The following is a 24,643-nucleotide window of genomic DNA, read 5'->3' as shown; positions in this document are numbered from 1 at the left end:
TTCAAAAAATCATATTCTGCAGAGTTTTTTAGAGAAGCATTTTTTCATTCATTTAGGTATTTGTAAGAGGATAACAAAAGAATTAGTCTTCCAAGGAACCACAAAACCCCTACTCAATGACAGCATACCTTTAACATTAGTCCATCCACTCTCACATCAACATGTTCATCTGATTTTGAATTGTCATTTAACTTGTACATGGCCATGAACTGAATAAGACTCTGTTTCAAATCCAACACAAACTGGTTTAGCCAAAGAATACTTCTTTGATCCAGAGTGAACTGCAAAGCATTCAGCTGGCCATACAAATTTGGACATGGAACTAAAGGAGAAAATAAAAAGAAACCATGAGAATAAGGAAAATGTTTATGGGTTGGGTTTTCTTTGGTTTTTAAATGACTGCAAACTTACAATTTCACCAATACTTTTCATCAGAGAAAGAACAGAAACCAGTCCTTTAGTCTCAAGGAAGAATTGTTAGGGCATACCTGAAGTGATGCTTCTTTCTCTCACTCCAAGAAAGTAACTGAATTTTTGAGTGTATAAAATCTAAGAACAGAATTAAGTCTGAAGAAATGGGGAGAATATTCTCATTACAGAAGAAAGGGAACACCATGGAAATCTGGTGTCCTCAGTTTCCATCCCCAAGAAATCCACTAACATTTCTGTATATAAAACAAGGCCAGCCACAGAACACATTCCCACAACAACTCCAGCAGCTCTTCAGTGCATTTCAGGTATTGTTGCAATAGTTTGAGTTCTTTTATGTAGTCAGACAGTGAAATTGCAGAAACAATATGTGGATGCTGGAGAATGAATAATTCATGTGCTGCTGAAAATGCTGCAAGTGTTTTCAGACTGAACAAGCATGTTTATGTAAACCAATATTAATAGAAGTTTGCAGGAGCAAGCATTGTGGAAATGGAGCAGTCTTGTGCTCTATCCATTTTAGAAAGCCATTACCTATTTCCAAGCTTTAAGCTTCACAAAGGTGAAAGTAACACACAAAATTTATGCATCAATACAACAACAACAACCAAAAACAAACACATTAAAAAAGTCTTACTAGGAAAGTCCTTTCCATCTGGGTAGTAATATTCAGTGAATTCAATATGAATAGCTGGCATTTCTGGTGGAAGATAAAGTGACTTTTTATTGCAAGAAATCAGAGCTTTAGGGGAAGAACGACACTGGTCTGCTGTTGAAACCTGTAAATGATAAAAGATTATTTCATTTACACATTCCACTTGTATGAATGATTAAGCATTTGTAGTTGCATGGTACTGTCCCTAGTAAGGTAACATTCCACTGCTCTTGGGTGTAGGCCCCCAAACAACATAACATAAAGTACAAAGTGCTGATGAACAGTGACAAACAGTTACCTGCCTTGAAGCAGAAATGACTCACATAGAAGAGTTTCACAAGAAAATTGTTTTAAAGGTACCAGATCCCCTTCCTTCATACAAGACAAAAGGGATCAGGTCACTTTCAAAGGTGTCCAGCAGAAGCCTAGAATGATCTGATTTTTAATTGCAAATGCTACAGCTCCTGTTTAAGCATTTATGCTTGGATGGAGTATTTCCATACAGTCTGGATACATACAATCTATCCCTGGTCTAGGGACAGATAAGCTAGGTAAGTTTATTACACACATTAGGTAGTTCTTGTTTTGTCATAAGAACAAATTCCAGTACACAGCTGACTCTCAAACTGTGTGTGAAGCAAGGTGTTCAGCATGCACCTGGCAGAGATGTGTATGTTTGGATATGCCTGAAGGTCTGCTTCACAGAAGAATCAAGATGCTATGGAACAGTAATGTCCATTTCTCTTTCCTTAAAATGTAAACATAAGAAACCAACATTTGATATATATTTGACCTTAAATTTCATTGAATGCATCCTAGTTTAAAAAGTATATTGCAAAACAAAGCTTTTCCATTCAACAGTTGGTAGGTCAAACTGCTAGTTTGAAATTACCCAGTGTATTAATATTGAATGTATGATGATGTCTACTAGAATTTCTCTGGAAACAATAAATACATGACCTTTATAAGCCTGCTTCACTTTATGTAGCTGTTTTCAAGAGGCAAACATAACTGCATTAACAGACACAAAAACTCGAGTAAAATGATGTATTTAGAAAAATAGCTTTTAGGAAATTGCATAGAAATAATGCCAATTTAAAAACTGAAAATGTGTTTGTGTACAGAGGAGGAGACAAGAGCAGAAAGCAAATGGAAATATGAACAGTACAAAACAATAAAATAAAACCACTTCAGATCCAGATTGCAGCAGCAATCTGCAATCTCCCACAACACCAGTAGTGATATGGCAGAAAAGTGTTGGAAATTGGAAAAAGAGCAAGCAGAAATCACAGTGACAAAGAACACACACTAAACATTTTTGTTAGGACCTGAAATTTAAGAGTAGATCCTCACATATCACTACAATTCTGCCTAATGGAGACACACCTCCTCTATTTCACTTGCCTCAGAATAGTCAATCTGGACCACAACCAGCAACCAAAACTACTCATTCTAACAAAGGGAAGGGGGACAGAAATGGTAAAAGTGTCTGCTCAAAATACCACTAGAAAGGGAGTGGCTGGAAAAAGATTTTAAAAACCTAATAAAACCTCTTAACGGTTTTTAATGTACTTTGAAAAATATAACAATAAGAAAAGCATAATATACAAAACCACATATTAAGATATTAGGCACATAAGATAGTACAATGAAAAGATTAAATTTGAATTCCAAATTCCTAATTTGGAGAACAATAGAACTTAGATCCAACATTTAACTGTGATAGGATCACAACTTTAACAAAGCAGAAGCAGGTTCAAAAAGGTCTACCCCAATAATGAATGGAAAGTCTCATTAATTTCAATGGGCTTCATATTGTCCCTTAAAAACCACAACTACATAATAGTAAGGGTGGAGTTACCCCAGTTTTACTAACTTAAAGAAATGTACCTGATATATATTGAAGTCTGCAAGTCTAACCACAATAGGACTAGACATCAGTTTGCCCTTTGGTTGTTGGGAAGATACAGAGGAAGCCCTAGATGTTCCTTTCGGCATCTGTTCCTTGCCTGTAAGAAAGAATAGTGATGGAATCATTGAAAAAAACAGTCTTTTTTCATAGTTTTAATATTTCATTAGTAGAGTAGTAGTGATGTAAAGAAAATACCTGTTTGTAGGTTCTGAGGAGATACAGCAGGTGGTGATTTAGGAGGAGAATCTATGACCTGATCCTTCACAGCCTGCTTAAGCAATTCAACATTGCTTTTGAATTCATTTAATAATTCTTTGGCCCATCCACTTCTGGTTTTAGTGGCATCACTGTAATGCATCCAGTGATCACAGCTGTCTCCTGCAAATAAGAGAAATGGGAAAAATATTAGCTCATTTGAAATTTTGCTTTTAACAGGATAACATGTTTCCACTATTTCACAAGTATTCTTTGAACTATAAGCTCATTGCATGCTGTAATTATAGAACAACAGCAGTCATACCAGACGTTAAAACAGAAGTTATATATTCCATATACATTCCATATTCCAAGTCTCAGCACTTCACGAAATCACTCAGAATATAGCATTACAAGCTGCCTTATAACACCACTAACACTCAAAACATCATTGAGTATTTTCAGTTCAGAGAAATCTTACGACACATTAATGTCATATGTGAGAACATGCAAAAAAATGTTCAGTTGAAAAAAAAAGTGAGAGCAAGTAACAGAACGATGTTCTCATGCTCACTTTTTCCAAGCTTATCTTTCCTGCCAGAACTGTGTCCTAAGAAGTTCCTGGTCCCTTTCCAGAAATGTATTCTTTTTGTCTTGGTTCTCTAGCACCTTTATGGCACACAAACAACAAGGTAAGTTCAAGAAGTGCTGCAGCACACACAGCCTTAAAATCAATCCCACTGGAAATGCTTTTGTCCCTGCTTTCAATTCCAACATGTTTCTGTTGGTCAAGCACTCAAACCTCTGAAAGAAATCCTGGTATCTTCAAGTAGTCCCTGTAAAGACATTCTACTAACCTGTTCAATAATAAGGATGCAATGACAAATAACTTCTATCAGTTGGTACATCACTCTTTAAATACTACCATGTGAAAATGTACTTTCTTTGGGACTTAATGACTTTTTAGATACTTAGACTAGGGATAAGCAAATATGATTGCTATTAAAATAGGAAAATTATTTTGGAAAAAAATTCTTTTAAGTCTAAATGCAAATATTGCAGCATTAAATAAACTTTTAGGCTGGTGTCTGCCTATCACAAGAGATGACATTTTTCCCCACCCTTCTTCACAGTTATCTTTGTCGGTTATTATCATTTTTATAGCTAAGGAGGAAGATAAAGGAACAAGGAAAAAAAACAGAAATGGTACTAAAGGATGAAGATGCATTAGACTGAAGCCCATGACAATGGGATTCTCCAAACAGGGCTAGCAGCATGGGGTTACTCCAAGCACATGCAAGCAGACTCTGAAGGACCTCCAGGACTGTCAGCAACACCATAGGGAAAGCTCTAACACTCCTTCTGGGAAGCCAGTTTGGGCAACTGCCTCTCTGAAGGACAGGAACACTAACAGATGCATGTGAGAGAGCAGAGCCACCACACCCCTGTATGCAGTCGCACGGCTGCAATCCCTTTAGGGTCACAGACACGTGGTGAGACAGCACACACAACTGAAATGCTGAGGGGATGAACACAGGGGAGCTTTTGGGGAGCACAGGAGGGCAGGCAGGGCAAGACCAGTGGGAACAGATGGAGCTCAGCCTTGGCATGGATCACTAGTCAACTGAGTGTTTACAGGCTGGGAGTAGAGGACAGACTAACATGCATGATGACGTGGATTTCTGCTCCAGACCATCTGATTAGAAAGATGATCAGACCCTGTTTTGCTGTCATATGCTCTGTGATGTAGCCTCTTTTAAAATTTTTAGATTTCTACTAGAAATTTATGAGAAACACTTTTCTCATAAATATTTTTTTTGTAAGAAACACTTCTTTGGAAATCGCTAACATTTTTTTAATAACAATGCTTAACAAAAGGCTACACAATTGAGCCTCTACACACTGAGGTTCCTGTTCAGCAAAATAATGTAAAAAGCAAAACACTGATTGGAAATGGATATAAAAGGATAGTATTCTATATATGAAAAAAAAATCAACAGATTGATTCCTGCTAATAACCAATTACTGAATTCTCAATATGCAGTACTGCCTTCCTCTGTCAACACAAAATTCTCTTCATGTCAGCAATGTGTAAACACTGTTTTGTTGACCAAACAAAACAGTGAAAAGCATTTGGCCTAAACCAGCTCATTCACAGAAATTAAACTAGTTCCCAGATTGTTGCTTTTGTTGTTTGTTTTTGCATATAGAAGGTGCCTTTCAAATGGTTTGAGCATGATTATCCAAGCTGTATATGTGTAGGCACAAATTTTTTTAGCTTTCAGACAAGACAGTCACAGGTAATTCATAAAAGGCTTGCTTTCATACCTGCTTTGTAAAATGGATAATAATCCACTGTTAAATAGCTGAAGGAAAGCTGCATGGCCCCTCCTGTAACACGTCTGTTTGGGTCTGCAAAACAAAACAATGCTTGGCCTGCAGACATTGCATTTAGCGTGTTAGTTCTCATGCTGTTGTAATCCTTTAAACACCTAACACCTACTTTCTTCCCCTTATGTCTCTCCTTACAACCTCATTATCTTCCCTCAATATTTTCATTCAGATAGTCTTCAATGATTTCTAAAGATCAGCTTGAGCTTGTAGAATTCTGTACTCAGTCACTACTTACAAATTGCATGCTGTTTTCAATGCTACTAAAAGACAACATCTTGAAAATGCATTACTGCAGTTTTTCTGAAACAAAACTTTTTATGCTGAATATATGATTATAATCAGTCTTTGAAGTCAACATTAACTTTCAAGAATACTATATAATTTTATTTGACAAATATTGCAGTGAAAGGGTCTTCTAAGAATCTTCTCTTCTGACTTTTTCCACTGTTGAATTTAAACTCCAAAAATAAAGGACCAATAAAAAGATCTCACTAGGAGGGATAAATTCCAACCACAGTAGATACACTGCATGTAAGGAAATACATCTCCAGCCAGTGAACCTCATGCTCTGCTGTTCTGAAAGTGTCTTTCCTAAGCAAGGAAATGCATTTTTGTTAAACCCTACGTTTTTCATATTTTTCTTCAGCAGACCTTGTATGTTTCCATAAATTCTTCAGTGACTAAATATACAGTAATATCTCACTCCCTACGATCACTTTTGAAAGGCATGAAAAAATGCCCTTATTTATCTTCTTTTTGTTCCGATTCTAAATGTGACTACATGCAATAGGCTTTTGTTAAAAAGAATCAGTACAAGATTTACACACAAAATTTTAAGGTCACAGGACACTCATTCCATTCTTTCCATGAGCTGCAGACCATATCAAATTGTCTAAATTAGTAACACAAAGAATAACACTCTTTTATTAGTTTGCATTTATAAGAGTATTAAAGAAACAGATTGTATAGTGACCCCTTCAAGCCACAAAAATGTTGTCACTGTATTCTTCATAACCCAGCTAACTTATACAAGACCCAGCAGTAACAATCAGACTGATAGAATAAGTTCCTAGAAGACAGAAAAAGCACAGAAGTACTAACATTCCTAGGTTTTGCAATTATTCTAAAATTATTACATTTATTAATGAAATGCTGTCCTAACAGAGCCACCTAAATAGCTGTACATGAATCCATAGACACTGGAGACAATTCTAACTATTCCTCTAAACTAAAGTCTCTTGACTTTATTGTATTATTATTTTCTCATTACTGTATTCCTCAAAATGTCTCCCTGACGATGATTATGATTCATAGACATGCAACTTAAAAAAAAAATTACCTTTTTCTTTAGAGTGGATATCATCACATATATGTAGATCCAAGTGGGAAATTACTAAGTGATAAGAAGTTTCCTTAACATCAAAATCATTAAACAATTTTACTATTGCATCGTTTTGATCAGGTGCTGCTGTTGTCTGGTGCGTTTTCACCTGCTGGGAGCTGGGTGCAGGGGCAGAGCTCTGAAAAAATATTTAGTCAATCACATCAATTTGTGATGTTTATTGTTTCTTTCAAGCATAAGTATCTGTCTCCTTACACAACACAGGCATTTGAAACAAGGAAAAATCTGCATGACATGTATTCCCCCTTGGATCATTACTAAGATTTAAGTTTAATGTTTGAGAGTAAAGCTAAGTTGATCTAATGGCTGTGTGCACTGTACTGCACTACCAGGGCACACCCCATTCTCCCCATTCCTCACACTTCCTTACATCCCTGTCACTCACAGCACTGGTATTTTTCTAGCTTTTGTTGCAAGCTGTTCAGGGAACTAAACCAACAGTAGGGTCCATTCTGCTAATTTAGTTCCTCAGGCTACATCACGACAGGGTCAAACATAAGTCAGTGCCAGTGTCAGGGAACAGGTGAGATGCAAGTACAGGGCACTGAAGAACCAGAACCTCCCTGCTCAAGAGCAGGTAACCATTACATTGCTGTTGCTAAACCTTCACATCTTAGCATAAAGCATCAGGGCCAGCAAAAGAACTGAACTCTGTTACAGTCCACTGGCTTTACTCTAAGAGATCCTCTACAACTGACTGTACTCAGTAATCAACCATGTTTTATTTTATAGCACTTATCTTCTATAAGTGTACTTGTCCTGCTTCTTCACACACAAGAAGAGGTGCCTCCCCTCAACACTCACAAAGCCCAGTTGGTCTAACCTGCTCTGTGTGCTGAAGAACACCAAGATTTACATGCAGCATCAGCAGCACAGATATGCCAGCAGAAATATATTTAAAGTAGAACTGGTTTTCACTATATATTCCAACAAGAGCTGTATGAAGGTAAGCTCTAAACAAAACCTAATTTTTCAGTACCAGGAGAACAAACTGGACAAGTACGTTAAATTATTATAGTAACCATATCTACCCACACATTAAGTTTACTTTAATGTGTCTTAATAATTTAAATTCATAACCATAAAATACTTGGAGAACAAATTTACTAAACAGTCAATAAGAAGTTAAGTAAATACAGAAGTCTAAACACTCTGTACATGAGTAAAGAAATAGAACTACTTTTATTTTCTGCAGTTAGCATCAATACACAGAGTCTTGCAAAGTAAAGACTATTTTAAACTATGATTAATTCCTGGTATAATTTATGATACACAGCTGAATGAAAATGAGTAACTGAATATTCCCTAAAATAAAGTAACACAACTAAGCACACTGTGTTTTTTTGTGGAACACCTGATAATGATACAGTGAGACAATTAATCCTCATACCTGGGCTGTTTCAGAAGCCAAGCTTTTCCTCTGTTCTGCTGATTTCTCTATGGCTTCACTAAGAGATTTGGCATACTGCACCATGGCTTTCAATTGGGAATCAGTCAAAACCCACAGCAAATCATCCAGAATCAGAACCAGTTTGGATGCCACAACATTACAGTCTTTTAACTGTAAAATAAAAATTTTAAGACATTGAACTAAGCACTTATATTTCTTATATTAAATATGTGAGGTAAAGAAAAGCTTCATGTAAAAAGCAATAACAAGCATTTTTTTTATTTTAAATCTTATTCCTCTTACTAATTAAGGAGTATCTAACACACAGTATATTTATGCTTCACTCTATGTATTTGGCATGCATCAGATATTAAACTGCTGCATTTCTCTGAATGTAAGCAGTGTAAATATTACCAGAATCTAGACAGATAAAACAATGAGATAAACAACAATAAACAAAGCTCTGCAGATCAAACCGTTTTATTAATGGGACCTATATAAGGTCTTAATTTTCAAAATCTGTCTGCAGTATTTCTTGTAAACTCTACAGTCTTACCAGTGACATGTTATTATAAATTTAGTTCAGGGAATTCTACATTCAATATGGTCTAAATTTAAAATCTTTACTATGTACATGTATGCATTAAGAGCATGAGTTGCAAATTAAAAAAATAAAATAAGACTTCAAATTTTTCAAGTTTACCCTTCTTTTAAGCGTGACCCTAATTTTTGATTGGTTAGTAATCAGTCGAACTGGAGCACTCATTATTTCATGCTTAGAACTCTGGATTGCATCAGCTTCTATTCTGATCATCTGCCAGTTGATTTCTTTAAAAGTCAAGACCTTTAAGACAGAAAAAAAGAGAAAAACACCTTGATGCAATATGACAGCTACTTGCACGTAGCCCTCTGCATGTGTATGTATACATCTGTACATATGTACTCAAAAACTCACATGAGCCATACAGTCAGAACAAATACAACTCACTTGTTGTTCCACCTAAAGGTGTCAGGAAGCCCTCACCCTGCTTGTCACAGAAACGCTAAGCTACTTCCAAGCAGGCTGAGGTAAAAAGCAGCATTTAAAATATTCAGAAGAAAATAAAAGTTACAGCTATTGCATGCTAGGTTGCTTTTGGGAGAGGAAAAAAATGATAGTTTAGTTTAGCTAAAAAATGTTAAATAAGAAAAGGGCAGGGGATGAAGCAAAGCTACAGGATAGGTGAGGTTTTTTTGGAGTGTTTTATTTCAATTAAAAGAGAAAGTTAAACATTGAGCACACAGCACGCCATGCAGACACCATAAGCTCTGAATCCACTACATGGATTTCTAGAAGGCACAGCAAGCAAATGTTAGAATAATGATGACACAAGAGCATCAAGTACAGCTGGACACTGAAAATCAAATACGGAAAAATGAACAACTGTCCAGCAGGAACATCATGGAGAACATCAAATGAACAGGATATCAGTATGGAAAACCAGTAATTCTAGTTGACCTAAAACCCCTTCCTGCATAATTTGGATGATGGGATCAAGTTCCCCCCGTAAGTTCACAGATAACACTAAGCTGGGAGAGAGTTGATCTGCTGGAGGATAAGAAGGCACTGAAGAGGGATCTGGACAGTTTGGATTGATGGGCCAGGGACAATTTTATGATGCTCAGCAAGGCCCGGTGCCTGGTCCTGCCCCTGGGTCACAACAACTGCAAGCAACACCACAGGCTGGGGGCAGAGTGACTCTTCAGTACTGGGTCCCTCACTTCAGCACAGACACAGAGGTGGCTGGAGCATGCTCACAGAAGGTAAAGGGTCTGGAGCACAAATCTTGTGAGGAGCATCTGAGGGAAAAAAACATGTTTAGCCTGGAGAAAAGAAGGCTCAGAAGTGACCTTATTGCTCTCTAAAACTGCCTGAGGGGAGATTGCGCAAAGATAGGGATTGGTTTCTTCTCCCAGGCAGGAGACAAGACTAGAAACAGGACAAGAGGAAATGGCCTCTAGCTGCACCAGGGGAGGTTAAGGAAGGGACATGAGGAAGAATTTATTCACTAGAAGGGTGGTTAAGCATTGGAATGGGCTGCCTAGGGAATTGTTAGAGTCACCATCCCTACAGAATTTCAAGAAATGACTGGATGCAGCACTTAGTGCTATGGTTTAGTGGGCATGGTGACATTTGGTCAAAAGATCTTGCAGGTCTTTTCCAACCTTAATGATTCCATGATTACTCTCTGAAGAAACAAGGATCAGCCATGAGTAAAGAGCAAGATGGAAGAATTTGTTTGGTATATGACTTATTCTTACTTGTCATTCTCCTCTTGTCAATTTGAAAACCTTACAGCATATGTCCTGAGAAATGCAGAGACTTAAGTAAATCATACCCAGTGTGTCTAGAAAGGAGGTACACTCCATCAAGTGAGCAAGATGCAAAGTGCAGTGCAAAGCATCCTGAAACACTTTTTGCAGAAAAGCAGAAGACATATCCTCTTCATACAGGAGATGCAGTGTGATAAAAAGCTTTTAAGTATTCTAAGGAGATTGCTTATTATATTAATAATGTAGCTACAGTGCAAAGCTAAATGATTATGCCCTAAATATATGGTTTAGCACATGTTATCTTCAAAGTACAGCACTGGTTTTGGTTTTTCACCTTCTCATGCAATTTGCTGCTAACAAATCATTTACTGTAATATCTAGACATTTGTTTCTGGTATTAATTGGATAGGAAAGGAACACTCTCCCAAGGAAAGCTCTGTTGTGTACAGGTCAACTGTTCAGAATCAAATTCTTCCTAAAAACCATAAAATCAAAAAATCTTCCAATACAAAACTCCATCTAGTCAAAGTTTAATTCTTCCCATTCAGACTTCATTAACATGGGAGCATAAGCATACAAATAAGCTGCAGGAGAGGAAAACAGTCAGAAAAATAGTTTTCAGCTTCTTTCTTTTGTGGTATTTTTAACTGATATTCTCTAGGGGTTTCTTTCCCTACATAAAAATCAACCACCAGACTCAACTCTGGAGTAAGCTGGCCAGATGTATGATGCTAAAAAGTCTCCTTGAATACAATATTTATAATCAATCTTGCACTCAGTATACAATTAACTTTGGTTAGCTGGAAGAAGGCAAATGAATGATGTACAACAAACTAGAGCTTCCATGTGTTACTCTCCAGGACAATGGAAACATATATACTTTACTGCTATTACTTTTTTATATATGCATAAGATTTAGGTATTCCCAGAAAATAATTCCACAAGAACTTGACTAAATTTAATTTAAAACTGCTTTAGAAAAAAAAATCCTTATCAGGCAAATTCTCACAAACAAATAAACAACCAGATAAAACTTGTAGAATATAATTCCTGCTGCTGTTGTTATTATTATTACTACTACTACTAATAACAACAATAATAACAAAAAGCACAACTTCTTATCCTTCCATATTTAATATACTGTTCTTTGTTCTTTCAGTACTCTCCAAGTCTGGCTCAGTTTGCATTTTAGAACAGTCATTCACTTGGAGAACATAAGAGGGAAACCATACACCGGCTTGCCTTGGTCTTTGTTCTTGTCTAAGCATCCACATTGGCTCTTTGATCTGACTCACATCCACCAGTTTTACACATTTGTGCTCCTAAAGAGCAACTGAAATTACTGAGCACAGAATGTCTCCATTCCCAGTAATTTTCTCTATCCTGTAAAAGGTTGAAATTCAACTTCCTCCTTTATCACAAAAACAAGGGAAAAAAGTTAGTAAACAGTATTATTTACCTCTCCACGTTGAGCTTCTTGTATTCTGGTAAATCTAAGGTCAGCATGTTCCCAGTTTGCATTTACACTATATATTCTCAGCTGGGAAAGTTCAAATGAAGCATTAAAGGCTTTTGCACCAATCCTTATTATGATGGAGTTCACAGAAACTGAAATGCCTTCTACCACTTTTTCAGCAAAGCCATATTCACTAAAAAGTGAAATGCCAACATATTAAATATAAACCGAGTGAAAGGGCACAAAATTAAACAGATTAAATAAATTATGAAACAGATGTTAAAATAAATGAAGTCACTAATGTACTCTACAGTTAGCAACTTTTGCTCAATACACTTGATGCAGTTTACAATAATTTTCACTCTGTGATCCTGATCTCTACATAAGAATATATATTTGACTAAGATCAATCTACAGAAATTATAACATTTAATACAATCCTTTGATGTTAAATTACATGGATGAGATGTTAAATTACATGGATGTATGTATCATATGTTATTATACATACATAAAAAAGCAGTCTACATCATTATGCAGAAAGCCTACTCTTCTTTATAAACATAAGGAGTAATTAATGTCAAATTAATTACTTGACAATTCTAGTCTGGTTAGTATTTATGTCTATAAGCCAAAATATTTTGTCCATTAAAAATAATACCTTTCAGATATTCAAAATAGTATAAAGTATTTACATTATTTCACTCTATAAAGAAAGGCATCCTAAATGGTGGCTAAACTTCTACAGTAAATCAACATGCATTCCAGTATTAAAAAAGATTAAGCTGTTGTAAATAATTTTTAAATAAAAATCTTATATGTTCTGAATGTTTTAGATTAGTGTATGGGAAATTGAATATTAAATATTATTTTAACATCTAAAAATTTCCCCCCTTTTGTTTTCTTGTGGGTTTTTTCTGCTTGTTTAAAAAAAAATCCCCAAAAACTTGGGTGGTTTGTCATTCCTTTTCCATTTTCAACTTTCATTCTACACGAAATCTCTATGGCTGTGATTATCAAGCTGTACCCTAGGAGACACAGAGGCCCATGGACTTCCATACATTGCATAGAAGTTACTACAAGAAAAAATATTGTATCATCAAATTTATTTCTCTGTATATAGGGCCCTGTGACCGTGGAAAAATGTTTTGAGTCCGTGTAAAGGAAATTACATAAAATCACTGATGTAATGTTGTGCTGTCCCATCAAATTGCTTAAGTTTTGGGCTACACAGTGTGCATGTAATCTTTCAGTAAGAATCAGTTGATACAATTAAGGAAATGGAACTTTAAAACACTGCACTAACAAACAACCCTTAGAACTCTTTAGACAAAACAAAAAAGAAAAATTTTTAAAACACACATGAACGTTATATGTATTTTCAAAATGGATGAAGGCAAGATACCATTCATTTTTTAAAAACTTCATCTCAATTAAACTCAGAAAATATCTGATATAGCAGTTGCACCCCTATGGAATGTACCTTGCAAGCTCTATATCTAGTTCACATCTTCTCTCCAGGCTTGGGCCTGGATTACTCCATTATCACTACACTACTTCACACACAAGCAATAAAATAAAATTTTGGAGGAGATGGGAATGGCAGGCTGCAACCCTATATACTTCTAAAAATTTAAATTTTCAGAAGTACACAGTCAATCTGTTTTACATAATGCCAAACCTTTTTTGACCAATTACAGGTAAGTACCATCACTGACCTCTGCCCGGATGCAGTTGCTATTGGAGAGGGTCCATTAGGGGCACGTGGCTCTTCACATGTGCTCATTTCCATTACAACTTTATCCAAGGACTTGAAAAACAAAACAAAACAAAACAAAATTGGAGACCTTCGAGGTAACAAAGTAAATAGATGACATATGAAGAACCAAAATCCAAACAAAAAAGGTTAGTTGAGAACTTTTTCTGAAGTATACATAAAATATTTCCTACCACGTCAATTTTTCCACAAACTTTCGTAATGCACTAGAATTATCTTTTTTAAACTATTTCTTATGTTTTAGGGTTCTAACACACACCCCCAGTCAAATATTGTATCTTAAATTTCTTGATCCCTGAATATTATTTATCCAACACATAAATTTTCAAAAATCACATTTCAAAATGTACATGCTTTAATGTGTAGTTATCTGAATTTTCTTTCTATATGGTTGTTCTTTCAATGAAATACTTAATACTTAATGCAAGCTGATTCAAAGCACAACAGTTAAGATTTTTTTCCCTGTCTAACTGCAACTTTCTACCAGCCCTTCTGAATTCCCCCATTTATGCTCTGAGGTCAGACAAATACCAAAACCCCTTTGTCCTCAATTTTAGATTTTTCATGATTCAACCTGCCTTAGCTACTAGATTATTATCATATTGTGTTAATCATGCCCATTGTCATAATCTGCTTGCTCAACATTTTTCTGTGCTATTCTTATCCATGAAAACATAGCTACAACCAAAAAATTCATGAAGTGTCTAGTCTGGGTTTATTTATACTTCACTGTATTTTGATGCTTAAAGGGAAGCAACAGCTGTTAAGGGTAAATATGGACATTTTAGAATTATTTTTTTAGCTATCTCAATGATTATCTTTCATTGAAAACAACAGAGAAATAAACCAAGAAAAAAACAATCCCTTAGTTTGAGGATGGTGAGGGGAAGCCAAGATTTCTCCTAGTTATCCTAACAGTTTTGGATATTTGACCACTCTTTTAAAAATTCCCTCTACTACATGACTAGTGCACAGAACAGTAGGACATGGATTCAAGGAGACTGCACAATATAAAAAAGAGGTAATGAAGAATGCCTGGTTGCAGATCTGTGTCTTTTTTCACTGGCAACTTCTGTACTTGGATAGAGTAAAAACTACTGCAGATCATCCTTGGGGCCCAAAATCACTGCTCAAAACTATCCTGTTTATCATATAAAACCAGACCTGGGTCATGAACAAACAGTATGTGCCACTATGTCAACAGACTGATTCTCACAAAGGGCAACTCAGCTTAGTGAAAGTCCCTTTGGCTAGACAAGTGGGTTCTAGTTATCCAGTAAGCTGTGCTAACAGAGGATGCTATTCCAATTCAATTCAACTCTCAGCAGCAAAAATCTCCCTTCTTCCCATCCCTGCCAAAATACCAGAAGTTCAGTGATGTAGTGAAGGGCTGAGGTTTGGCACTTGGGCAGCAAATTCACTTTGCTTTAGAAATCACAAAGGCTGTTGTATAATCTACCATTGAATACTGAACTTTTGCTACATATTTAATGCACTTGTTCAAGGACACCTTTACATAAAAAAGATTACCTTGAAAGTTATTTTAGCCTCAAAGAGTGCTAATGTAAGCCCAACAGGAGCTAACCAAACAGTGCCTTGCTACCATAGGTCAAAGTGTGTCATGTTTAAGAATAGCACAGCTTAAACCCATTTCCTAATTTGGCAATTGCATCTCCCAGCCAAGTGGTTGAATCATCCCACCTCAGCATTACCAGGCTTTAAGTTCTGGATGTCAGGAAGAAGCAGTACAGATGTAAGTACATTCCAACTGGGTCACTAGCAAATGCATCAATTATTTAAAACAACATGTCTTTCCCAAGTCTGATTCAGAATGAAGGAATTACAAGCACATTCACTGCAAGACTGGGAAGTATGACAGCTAAAGGAATATTCACTCTTAAGCAAATGCAATTGAGAAAGTTTACTTATCATCAAATACATTACTTCTTGTGCTACCACAATTGTTAGTATATTTAAAGAACAAAGGAGAACAAATGCGAGAATTAATGTGACTTCAAATTGTTGTTGAGTTCTATTTACACATTTTACCTCCTATTTATATCCAGGCTGAATCCTAGGTGGTTACAAAAACCCTATAAATGCTATGTGCGACAAACCTGCCATAGCTGAGATCACTATGTAAAGTATAGATGTAGAACTGAAAAGTCCTGGAAAAGACTGCTCCAAAAGAAAGGCAGGAACTTTTAACAGAGGTGACTTGGACAAAAACCTACCCTTCAGGTAAGCCCAAATGAACATGCAATGACTAAAAACGTGACAGAAGTGAGCTAACAGTCAAACATTACAGTGATTACACTGAAGCCACAGATTAAGAAAATAAACCTACCAAGGAAAACATTAAGGCGTTTTGCCTTGATCTGCTGCTACCCAGAGGACACTTAGTAAAGGTCAGTTAATGTTTCAGTTATTTCCAGAATCATATACAAGAGAACTATATAAATATTTGATATAGATTCTGCTACACACAGTACATTTCAGAATTTATTTCAGAACTCACCAAAGAGATGGGATGTGTTTTCAATTTTGTCCATGGTATCTGCAAGAGAAAACACTACTCTAAAGCAAATTAAATATTAAAAATACAGTAAAATAAATCACACAGAATGTGTTCTAAGCATACAAATTATATTTCTAGCTTCTGAACTCAGCATAACATTACTTTCAAAATATTAAGTTCATCTGAACATACTGTGTGGTAACTTTATGCACACTACTTGTTAAAAAGTTTGAACTTGAAAATCTAATAATCATTGAGTAGAAAAACAGAGGAACAAAGGAGAATCTGTCTCCTTAACAGTGAGTTGTCAAGCATCAGAAAAAGCATCACAGCCTTACACATTATTTCCTTTAAAAGGAAAAACAAAAGTACATTTCCTTTGTTGACCTACAACTAATTAGATGCCTGCAACAAAACATCAAGCTCACTGCATTTAGAAAAATCAGGACAATCTCCCATTGTGGGAAAAAAAAAAAAGCAAAGAAAGAACACCAAAAAACCATAAACAAACTCCACCTAAAGACTAAGGAGGTGTTCATGTTTGACCTGATTGTAACTTCAGTCATGAACAAGGCATACTTCATTTCTTAATCCCATGTTCATACAATGTGGTAGAGATGATACACATTGTTTAAATTATTAGCAGCCACAACGCCCAAAAATGCAGTATCTCCCAGATTTACTGTGTTTCCCACATTTCCCCCCAGAGATCAGAATCCCTCCAAAAGGTATTTTTGGAAGAAAAAAAAAATTAAAAATAATCACTCTTATTTTCATTATTTCCAGATGTATTTTATGTCATCACATGAGAAAGAAAAATAAGGAAGAAATGATTGCTGATAAAACCTTCATTGTTTTTTAAAATTTTATCAAGGACTTATCAGAATTTCCTACTAATACAAAGTTGCTTGAAAGTTTACAAAGACAAACCGAAAAAAGAGTCGGTTAATTACCACTCCAGCACAATAAAAAACTCACCCTAATGGATGCTTTATTACAAAACACCTTGTTTATAGCCAGCCATGTTGGAAGATCCAGCATGTTCTGGAGCACCTCTTGATCCAACTCTAAATTGGTCAGCTGACCTTCCCCCTTTAACGTGCTCAGGTTGATCTTGTCAGGTGACAGATTTTTGGTGAACCTAAAAACAAACACCCCTTAAGTAAATATGTATAAAGCAATCAAAGTTATCTTGCATATCGGTGGCAATTTAACTTAAAGCAATGGTCCGGGGGTGAAGAAATCTTTGATAAATTTCACCCAGGAAAGAAATGGTATGATGTAATTGATTTGTCCCTCTAATTTTTTCATCTCATTAGCTCAATTTATAAATACATAAACAAAAATATATTGTGAGATATCTTATAATTTTTGTGTCACAATAACAAATGATCCTTGACTCAAACTATTGAACTATTTATTTTAAACTATATAAAGTAGAATTGAATCTATTTCACTCTTTAATTTTTTGAAATTAAAAATCCCAAACCCCTAAAATTACTATCGTAAACAGTACCTTTCTATATTTGGTTAAAATCTTGCAATAAAACAGTTTTATTTACAATATTAATTCTATTTAGTCATAGAATTTAAAGACCAATTAGAAATACATACACAACAGCATGAGGTATATAAAATATTGGATGAAAACCTGAAAGCTCAACATGATATCCATGCAGTAAAAAGTGTACCTAGTTAAAAGCGTACATATAAATTACTTTATATTTCAAATGCACTAGGACTTGATGATACAATGAAACAATCTGATAATGTGACTCTGTCAAATGGTTCACATCCTTGTGAGACAGCATGCATGACAGAGCCCATGGGTACCCTGCCTTCAAACCAACAGCTGTAGCATTGTATCTACCATAAGCTATGAACAGGCTATACTTTGCCACGCTTTCAATCTGCCATGAAAAAGTTATTTCTGCTCATGAACTGAGTCTAGTTTTGCAAGACCAGGGAGCAGAAAATACTGCTGTTGGCAGTATGCTTTGTGACTTTTCCCACCAAAATCTCCTGGTGCTGCTATTCTCCAGGCAGAGAGCAATGTCTGTCCTCAATGAGGGAACATCACTCTGCAGCAATGCCCCAGGAGGTGCAATTCCAGCATTTCCTTTCCATTCAAGAGACCAGTTTCTAAATGAACTACAAGGTCCTCATTAAGTCTGATTCTGGAGGAGATGTGGAAGAAGATGAAGAAGATCAGCAAGCTTTTATTTTCCTCTTAACAGTTTCCAAATACAGCTTGAAACAGAGAAGGCATTTTTTGAGTCCAACTCCCCGACTCCATTCTGGGATGGTTAGCTTTGAAAATGCATTTACCTAGCCTGACAAAATACAAGTAGTATGTATTTGCAAATAATACTAGACATGTTTCTTATGACAGAAGTACTGAAGTTGTTACTGTATTGCTTACATTCATAAATTATCCACAGGCAATGAGATGTAATCTGTGAATAATATAGTTTTATAATTTCAGTACTAAAAATATACTGAGATAAAGGTATTGATAAATGCATTCTCCTTGGTAACTAATGTACTTCTAAATGGTCTGTTTAGAAACATTATGAGGGGAATAAAGGACTTCAATTATTTTGTTTTCTGGTTACCCTTTTTTCTTGCTTTCAACAAGAAAGAATAATGACAAGAGCTAAATAATGTTCCTCATTAAAACAACCTATTAGTAACAGCAAAATATAAAATTTCCTATCTCAGAAATTATTGCAAAGTCTCATCTGACTCAGGTAACACAAAATTCCTAGAAGATAAAAAGCAGCCATTGAGTGTTTTCAGTCACCTGGTAGTACCTCTCAGTCTTGACTTTCTACGTAAGGGTCAACATAAGAATTACAAACTGGTGTCATTTAAAGTCACATTTACACAGCAAATGCAAAACCATTCTGCCATTACACACACACAAGTCTCCTGAGACACATGCTCTGTGAAAGAAGTCCCCCTCAGAGTTCCCTGTAGTTCAGCCACACCAGAAATGCCTCTCAGATTGGAGACAGATCTAAGCATTATCCTGGATCACAGCTGCAGACACATCAGAGGAAACACACAGGACCTACAAAAAGAGGTTTTCAAATTTCAGAATAAGAAAGATACCAAAATACCAACCAGGGGGAGAATGGCAACAGCAAAGCCATTTTTGAGTTACTTTTCATATCCTTCCAACAAACAAAATAGAAGCCAGTTTCTCTCAACATGGAGCAGAAGGACAGAGAAGAATTTCAAGGACCATCACTTTTTTTTATATACATTCTTCATTTAGATGAGACAGACATAAGAGGATTGCCTGTCAGGACTGTACTCTTCATGTCAAAAGTCATGGAAGGAAACTCCCAACAAGTGAGCAGTGAAAAGATATTCTTCACAGAATTGTTTTCACAGATTGATTTTCATTTTTTCAAACTACACTTTCTTTCTCAAAACATATCTGAGGTTTGAATTACTGTGTGATAGTATAGATTTCAATACAGCTTTAATATTGAATTTCATAAGTAGAATAATGCTATAAAATATTTACAGTTTAAATGCAAGAACCCAGAAATATGAATTTGTCAATATCACAAGCTGCCTGACACAGCTCCTTTGGGTACATCTACACACCTATGCAGTTACAGATAAATGGTTCAACTTCAATTTACAAAGTACAAACTAAGAGTTTGGTGAAAAAGCATAAAAGACTGTACAGTAACAGTGCAGTATTAAGAATGAAAGAGGAGTAAGTTACAATCAATGTATTTTGTCAGGACACAACAGTTCTTTCAGTTCTCTCCCTCTAAAATAACTCAAAACCTACATAAAAGATGCATTTATTTCCTTGCCTAAAATAGTTATTTTCTAAAGGTTTGTTTGTAACACCACAGGCTTGGAGCTCCACCATTCTGGCAGAGAAGATGGCCAAGAAGCTGAAAACAGAAACAAAAGACCCCCCCCCAAACAGGTAGAGAAGATGGGAAAATGCTCTTCTGAAGCCACAAGCTTATGGCTTGTATAAGGAAGGCCACAAACCACATGAAGCTTAGAGCAGTGCTCCCCAAAGGTTTGGAGCGAATACCAGGTGGTGCCTTGTCAAGTTTGACAACAGAAATTCCAACCTCTGGATTTAGTAGAGAAATAAGAGAAGCCTGGATCACATTTGGACACAGATTCTCAGATGTTTGGCACATCTCCTGAATATACAACTGCTTTCCCCAGCTCTACCATGCCTTCCCTGCTTTTTAAATAAAATTTCCTCAGCGATATGAGTCTAGATGCATGCTCTAATCATGATAAATTATTAAATCACAGTATGTACCACAAGTTTTGCTTATCTCCCTGTTATGAACTCAAACTGCTCAAACAACAGGCTTTGAAAAAGGGAAGCATGACCTACTAAGCACTGGTAACTGGATCAATAATAGAACAGCAGAAATGGAACATGAAGATAACTGGGTTTTCTTTACTGTTTCACCTGGCTGAACCATGTTATTTGATCACTAAGGAATATTAAACCATTTCTGAAACAAGAAAAATGGTCTTTTACAATTGAGTTTCTCAGGAAGATGTTTCCTTCCCATGACTCTAAGTAACAGAATGAAGGAAGTCTACTACTATTCAGCTCACTATACCGCTTCAAACTTGAGGATTTCAAGTACGGAAGAGGAATAGAACTAACTCTCTGTCAAATTTCCCACAGGAAAAAAACTACTGGGATCACCAGTGTATACTGTTACAATTGAGTTCCTCTCATCCAACACAAGACCACAAATCATAGCTGATTTTAAGTAACTGGCTTGATCAAGTACGCCCCTCACTATCTGTGACACCCAACTGGCACCCTCTTACACCCTCCAACATCAGCTTGTACATGAGAAAGGTATCACCCCTTTACCCATCGGTATTGTGGCTACTCCACACTAATTCCTACATGCTTTATCTAATCTCACCATGAACATTTGCACAATTGTCTGCTATGTATTTGGTGTCTGAGTGCAAGAGGGAGAACCCTCCATGGCCTGCTGGATGTCCAGCATGGAGAGGATCTGCATCACCTCCTGCCAAGCACTTTGTGAAGGTGCTCATCACCCAACCTTTTGGAGCAGGACAGGGCTTTTCCTTGTTTACACACCCAGCTGGACTTACTGCTCTTGGGCTGGCCATGAGTTATAGCACACTGGACAGATCCAAAATAGCACCTACAACCCTACAGCTTCAGGTGGGACTTTTCATGCTACTATATAGGACGTCAAGCACCTAACAGTTTTCAGGCTTTTTGGCCTATCATAGTCTAACAATCTTCCTTTCCAGGGAGATCACTAATTAGGACCTTGGCTCAACAAGAAACCCATATTTGTGTAACACATCTGGCACAGTGTCACACCACCTCCTGATCCATCCCATCGTAGGAGCCCTGAATAATGCATCTACTTTGCTGACACTTTTCAAATAATTGCTTCCATCTCATTACAGCACAGAAGGACTTCAGCACAGACTTCCACTCCAGGTGACTTCCTAAAGACGTCTTAGAACATTGCTACTCACTTCAAGACCTGTTCCACACTTTCTCAAATACTGACATCCCCACCAAGTACGTAATGCCTCCCCTAGTTAATTCTGTAATAACACATATAGGACATTATTTTCTTTCCATTTAGAAAAGCTGTATTGCTTGCTTTTTGGGTACAGGCAGAACTGAGACAGCTGCTGTCATCAGTAGTTATTATCTAATTATGTGTCATGAAGCAGATCTGCAGAGACACAGCCAAGCACTGTGCATAAATGAGGAGCTTGCACTGCACAAATGATAATCATGTCGCAAGTAAAACATTGCTCAAGCAATTTACCTTTCATTTATGATAAACTCTCACACAGATCAATATTAAGCTTTTCTATTCCATGAGTCTTTTCACATCAAGCAGAGAAATGGTCAATATGATCAACTGAAAAGAAATTTATTCAAATATGACAGTCCTATACATCATGCCTTAACGATATAGTGAGTACAAGATAATATAAAATCCTGAATATATCAAACAATATGTGGCAATACATACACAAGTTCCCCATCCCAGGCAGCAAAAACACCACCTTAATTTGGTTATAATTGAAAACTATTAAATATATTTAAACTATTAAAAAAACCCCAAACTATTCAAAAATACCACTTAAAATACAATATTCTGTACCTAATGCAAAAAAAAGCCATTTGATGAAAAATAACTTCAGAAATTTAAATCATTAAATAATGATACAGTGTAAAAGCATAACAACACCTGCTTTTTGGAAATGGTATCATCTATTCATATGACATTAGCAGGTACCTTTTTAATGGTAACTGATCAGATCTCACAACAAAGTAAGATATTTTTGATAAGATATTATCTATAAGAACTCTTAAATAAATAAATAAAATCAGTCACTTTCTTCTGTAAACTAGTTTAAGAGCTGTCTGATGCTTCAAGTATATCAAATACAGAGCTAATACACAATAAGTAATGAAAAAGAATTAAGCAGATGCAAATAATAAACAGTAAATGTCATATAGCCTAAAGATACTGGGAAATATCCAGATTACATTTAGAAAATACATGTCAAGGTATGTTAACAATGGGATTGCTGATTTAGTTCACAAACTCAAATTTAGTTTAGGACTAACAAAAATCCCAAAGAATCCAAAACACACAGCTGCATACAAACAATTATTTTTTGCATAATTTTAAATTACAAAAAGAAACAGGAGTGGAAATTCAAGTAACATTTTATAGAGCTCACTTCACTCCTAAATTTATAGAAATACATACCACCTCTTACATTTACTCTACAAAGGTGGGAGAGGGGAAGTTACCTGAGGGCAAGGTATTCAGACATAAGGCCCCTATTCCTGGTGAAAGCAAGTGGTCAGTTGCCACGGCTTCTGAGAAGCTTCTGGTACTCATTTTGGTAGTAAGGATATTCACAGCAAACCAATCTCCACCAGAGCCAGCTGGGATCGCTGTAGGGAACGGGACACAGGGGACACACAAGGGATCAAGTTCAAAGGGAAAAAGGAGTGATACAATAACATAAGAGAGTTTTAGCTGAAGATAACTGCAGTTACAACAGTTTGTTACACATCATGACACTACAGAATTCAAAAGGAAACAGGCCTGTGTAAAACACTAGATTCCTGTGAGAGTATCCCTTGCTGTCTGGTATTACAGTACTGGAGCCCTGTTTAAATGAACAGCTTATGAATAAAATTTTAATAATTCAGAAAAGATCGATACAATGTAGTCAAGTCACTTCAGGGACACCCAGTAAGTACATTTGGAAGATAAGGAAGAAGATAGCCCAAAGATGCAGCATAAGAGGGTTTTATTTTAAATGGGAGACAATTTTTCAGTTTTGTTTTGCTTAGCCTGAAATTTCCCATATTATTTGTTCCTACTTACAGTGTCTCAACCTCAGCTACTCAAAATTCACACTAAAGAAACCTGATTCTAGAGATGTAGGGGAATGGGACTTCTAGATTTGTTTTTGTGTTTGGGGTGGTGCTACAAAGACCTGCACACGTCTGACAATGTGATTTTGCAGGCTATGAAATTTTAGTACAATCAGCTCTTCAAAAAAAGCTCTCTGCTAACTATCTTCACTTCAAAAAGATACTTCAGCTTAAATATAATTAATTCCTAAACTTTCACCCTTTTGGTTGCAACAAAATGCAAACATTTGGACAGTGACCTTGGTAGGCAGTTTGTTGGGATATCAGAACAGAATTTAAGAAACTTATCACTAAAGTGACTTACAGATATCTAGTTAAAAATTATTCTTCTCAAGTCTCCAGACCCCAATAATGGAAGAAACCACGACATGAAAACTATTTCAGAAGTAGGCAACCACATAACTTTCAGATTCCTGGGTGAATCTGAATTCCTCCGGTGTTTTCAAGCTAAATGGTAAAGATGCACGGCAGAGCTGCCACCAAATCTGTGCTGGGGACATTCTTCTTCCAGCAAGGCTCGTCCATCCATCCAGAGGAGGCTGGAAGAGCTAAAAAGCACAGTCTAGCTGGAACTCTTTCTTCTCCTGTGTTTCCTTACCACAAAAGAAGACAATGAAGAGATCTGAACCTTGGTTAGCACCAGCTCCAAAAAGCTGTACTCCTACATGAGTTACTGGATTGAGAAACCTGGGTTGTTGTGCAAGCGGCCAAACCCAAGATACTCTTGA

The 24,643-nt window shown here is 36.3% G+C and overlaps 1 protein-coding gene across 2 annotated transcripts in view; it reads right to left on the bottom strand.

Annotated features, from left to right (window-relative positions):
* BLTP3B (bridge-like lipid transfer protein family member 3B) overlaps positions 1-24,643 on the bottom strand; it is a 48,928-nt gene that overhangs the window by 18,307 nt on the left and 5,978 nt on the right. The window contains exons 2-14 of one of the 2 annotated variants that reach the window (XM_014272306.3): positions 23,280-23,426; positions 17,420-17,582; positions 16,442-16,480; positions 13,865-13,956; positions 12,150-12,339; positions 9,081-9,221; positions 8,378-8,548; positions 6,925-7,105; positions 5,520-5,603; positions 3,192-3,374; positions 2,975-3,093; positions 1,067-1,208; positions 129-322 (exon numbers count right to left, since the gene is read on the bottom strand). In XM_014272306.3, the coding sequence (XP_014127781.2) occupies positions 129-322; positions 1,067-1,208; positions 2,975-3,093; positions 3,192-3,374; positions 5,520-5,603; positions 6,925-7,105; positions 8,378-8,548; positions 9,081-9,221; positions 12,150-12,339; positions 13,865-13,956; positions 16,442-16,480; positions 17,420-17,582; positions 23,280-23,302 (1,722 nt within the window). In that variant the 5' untranslated portion in view covers positions 23,303-23,426. The remainder of the gene's footprint in view (positions 1-128; positions 323-1,066; positions 1,209-2,974; positions 3,094-3,191; positions 3,375-5,519; positions 5,604-6,924; positions 7,106-8,377; positions 8,549-9,080; positions 9,222-12,149; positions 12,340-13,864; positions 13,957-16,441; positions 16,481-17,419; positions 17,583-23,279; positions 23,427-24,643) is intronic. The other variant, XM_005480713.4, reaches the window with a different exon arrangement.

The sequence above is a fragment of the Zonotrichia albicollis genome, chromosome 4 (genome assembly GCF_047830755.1).
Source record: "Zonotrichia albicollis isolate bZonAlb1 chromosome 4, bZonAlb1.hap1, whole genome shotgun sequence".
NCBI classification, from domain to species: domain Eukaryota; kingdom Metazoa; phylum Chordata; class Aves; order Passeriformes; family Passerellidae; genus Zonotrichia; species Zonotrichia albicollis.
This window is presented reverse-complemented; position numbering and strand designations above follow the sequence as displayed.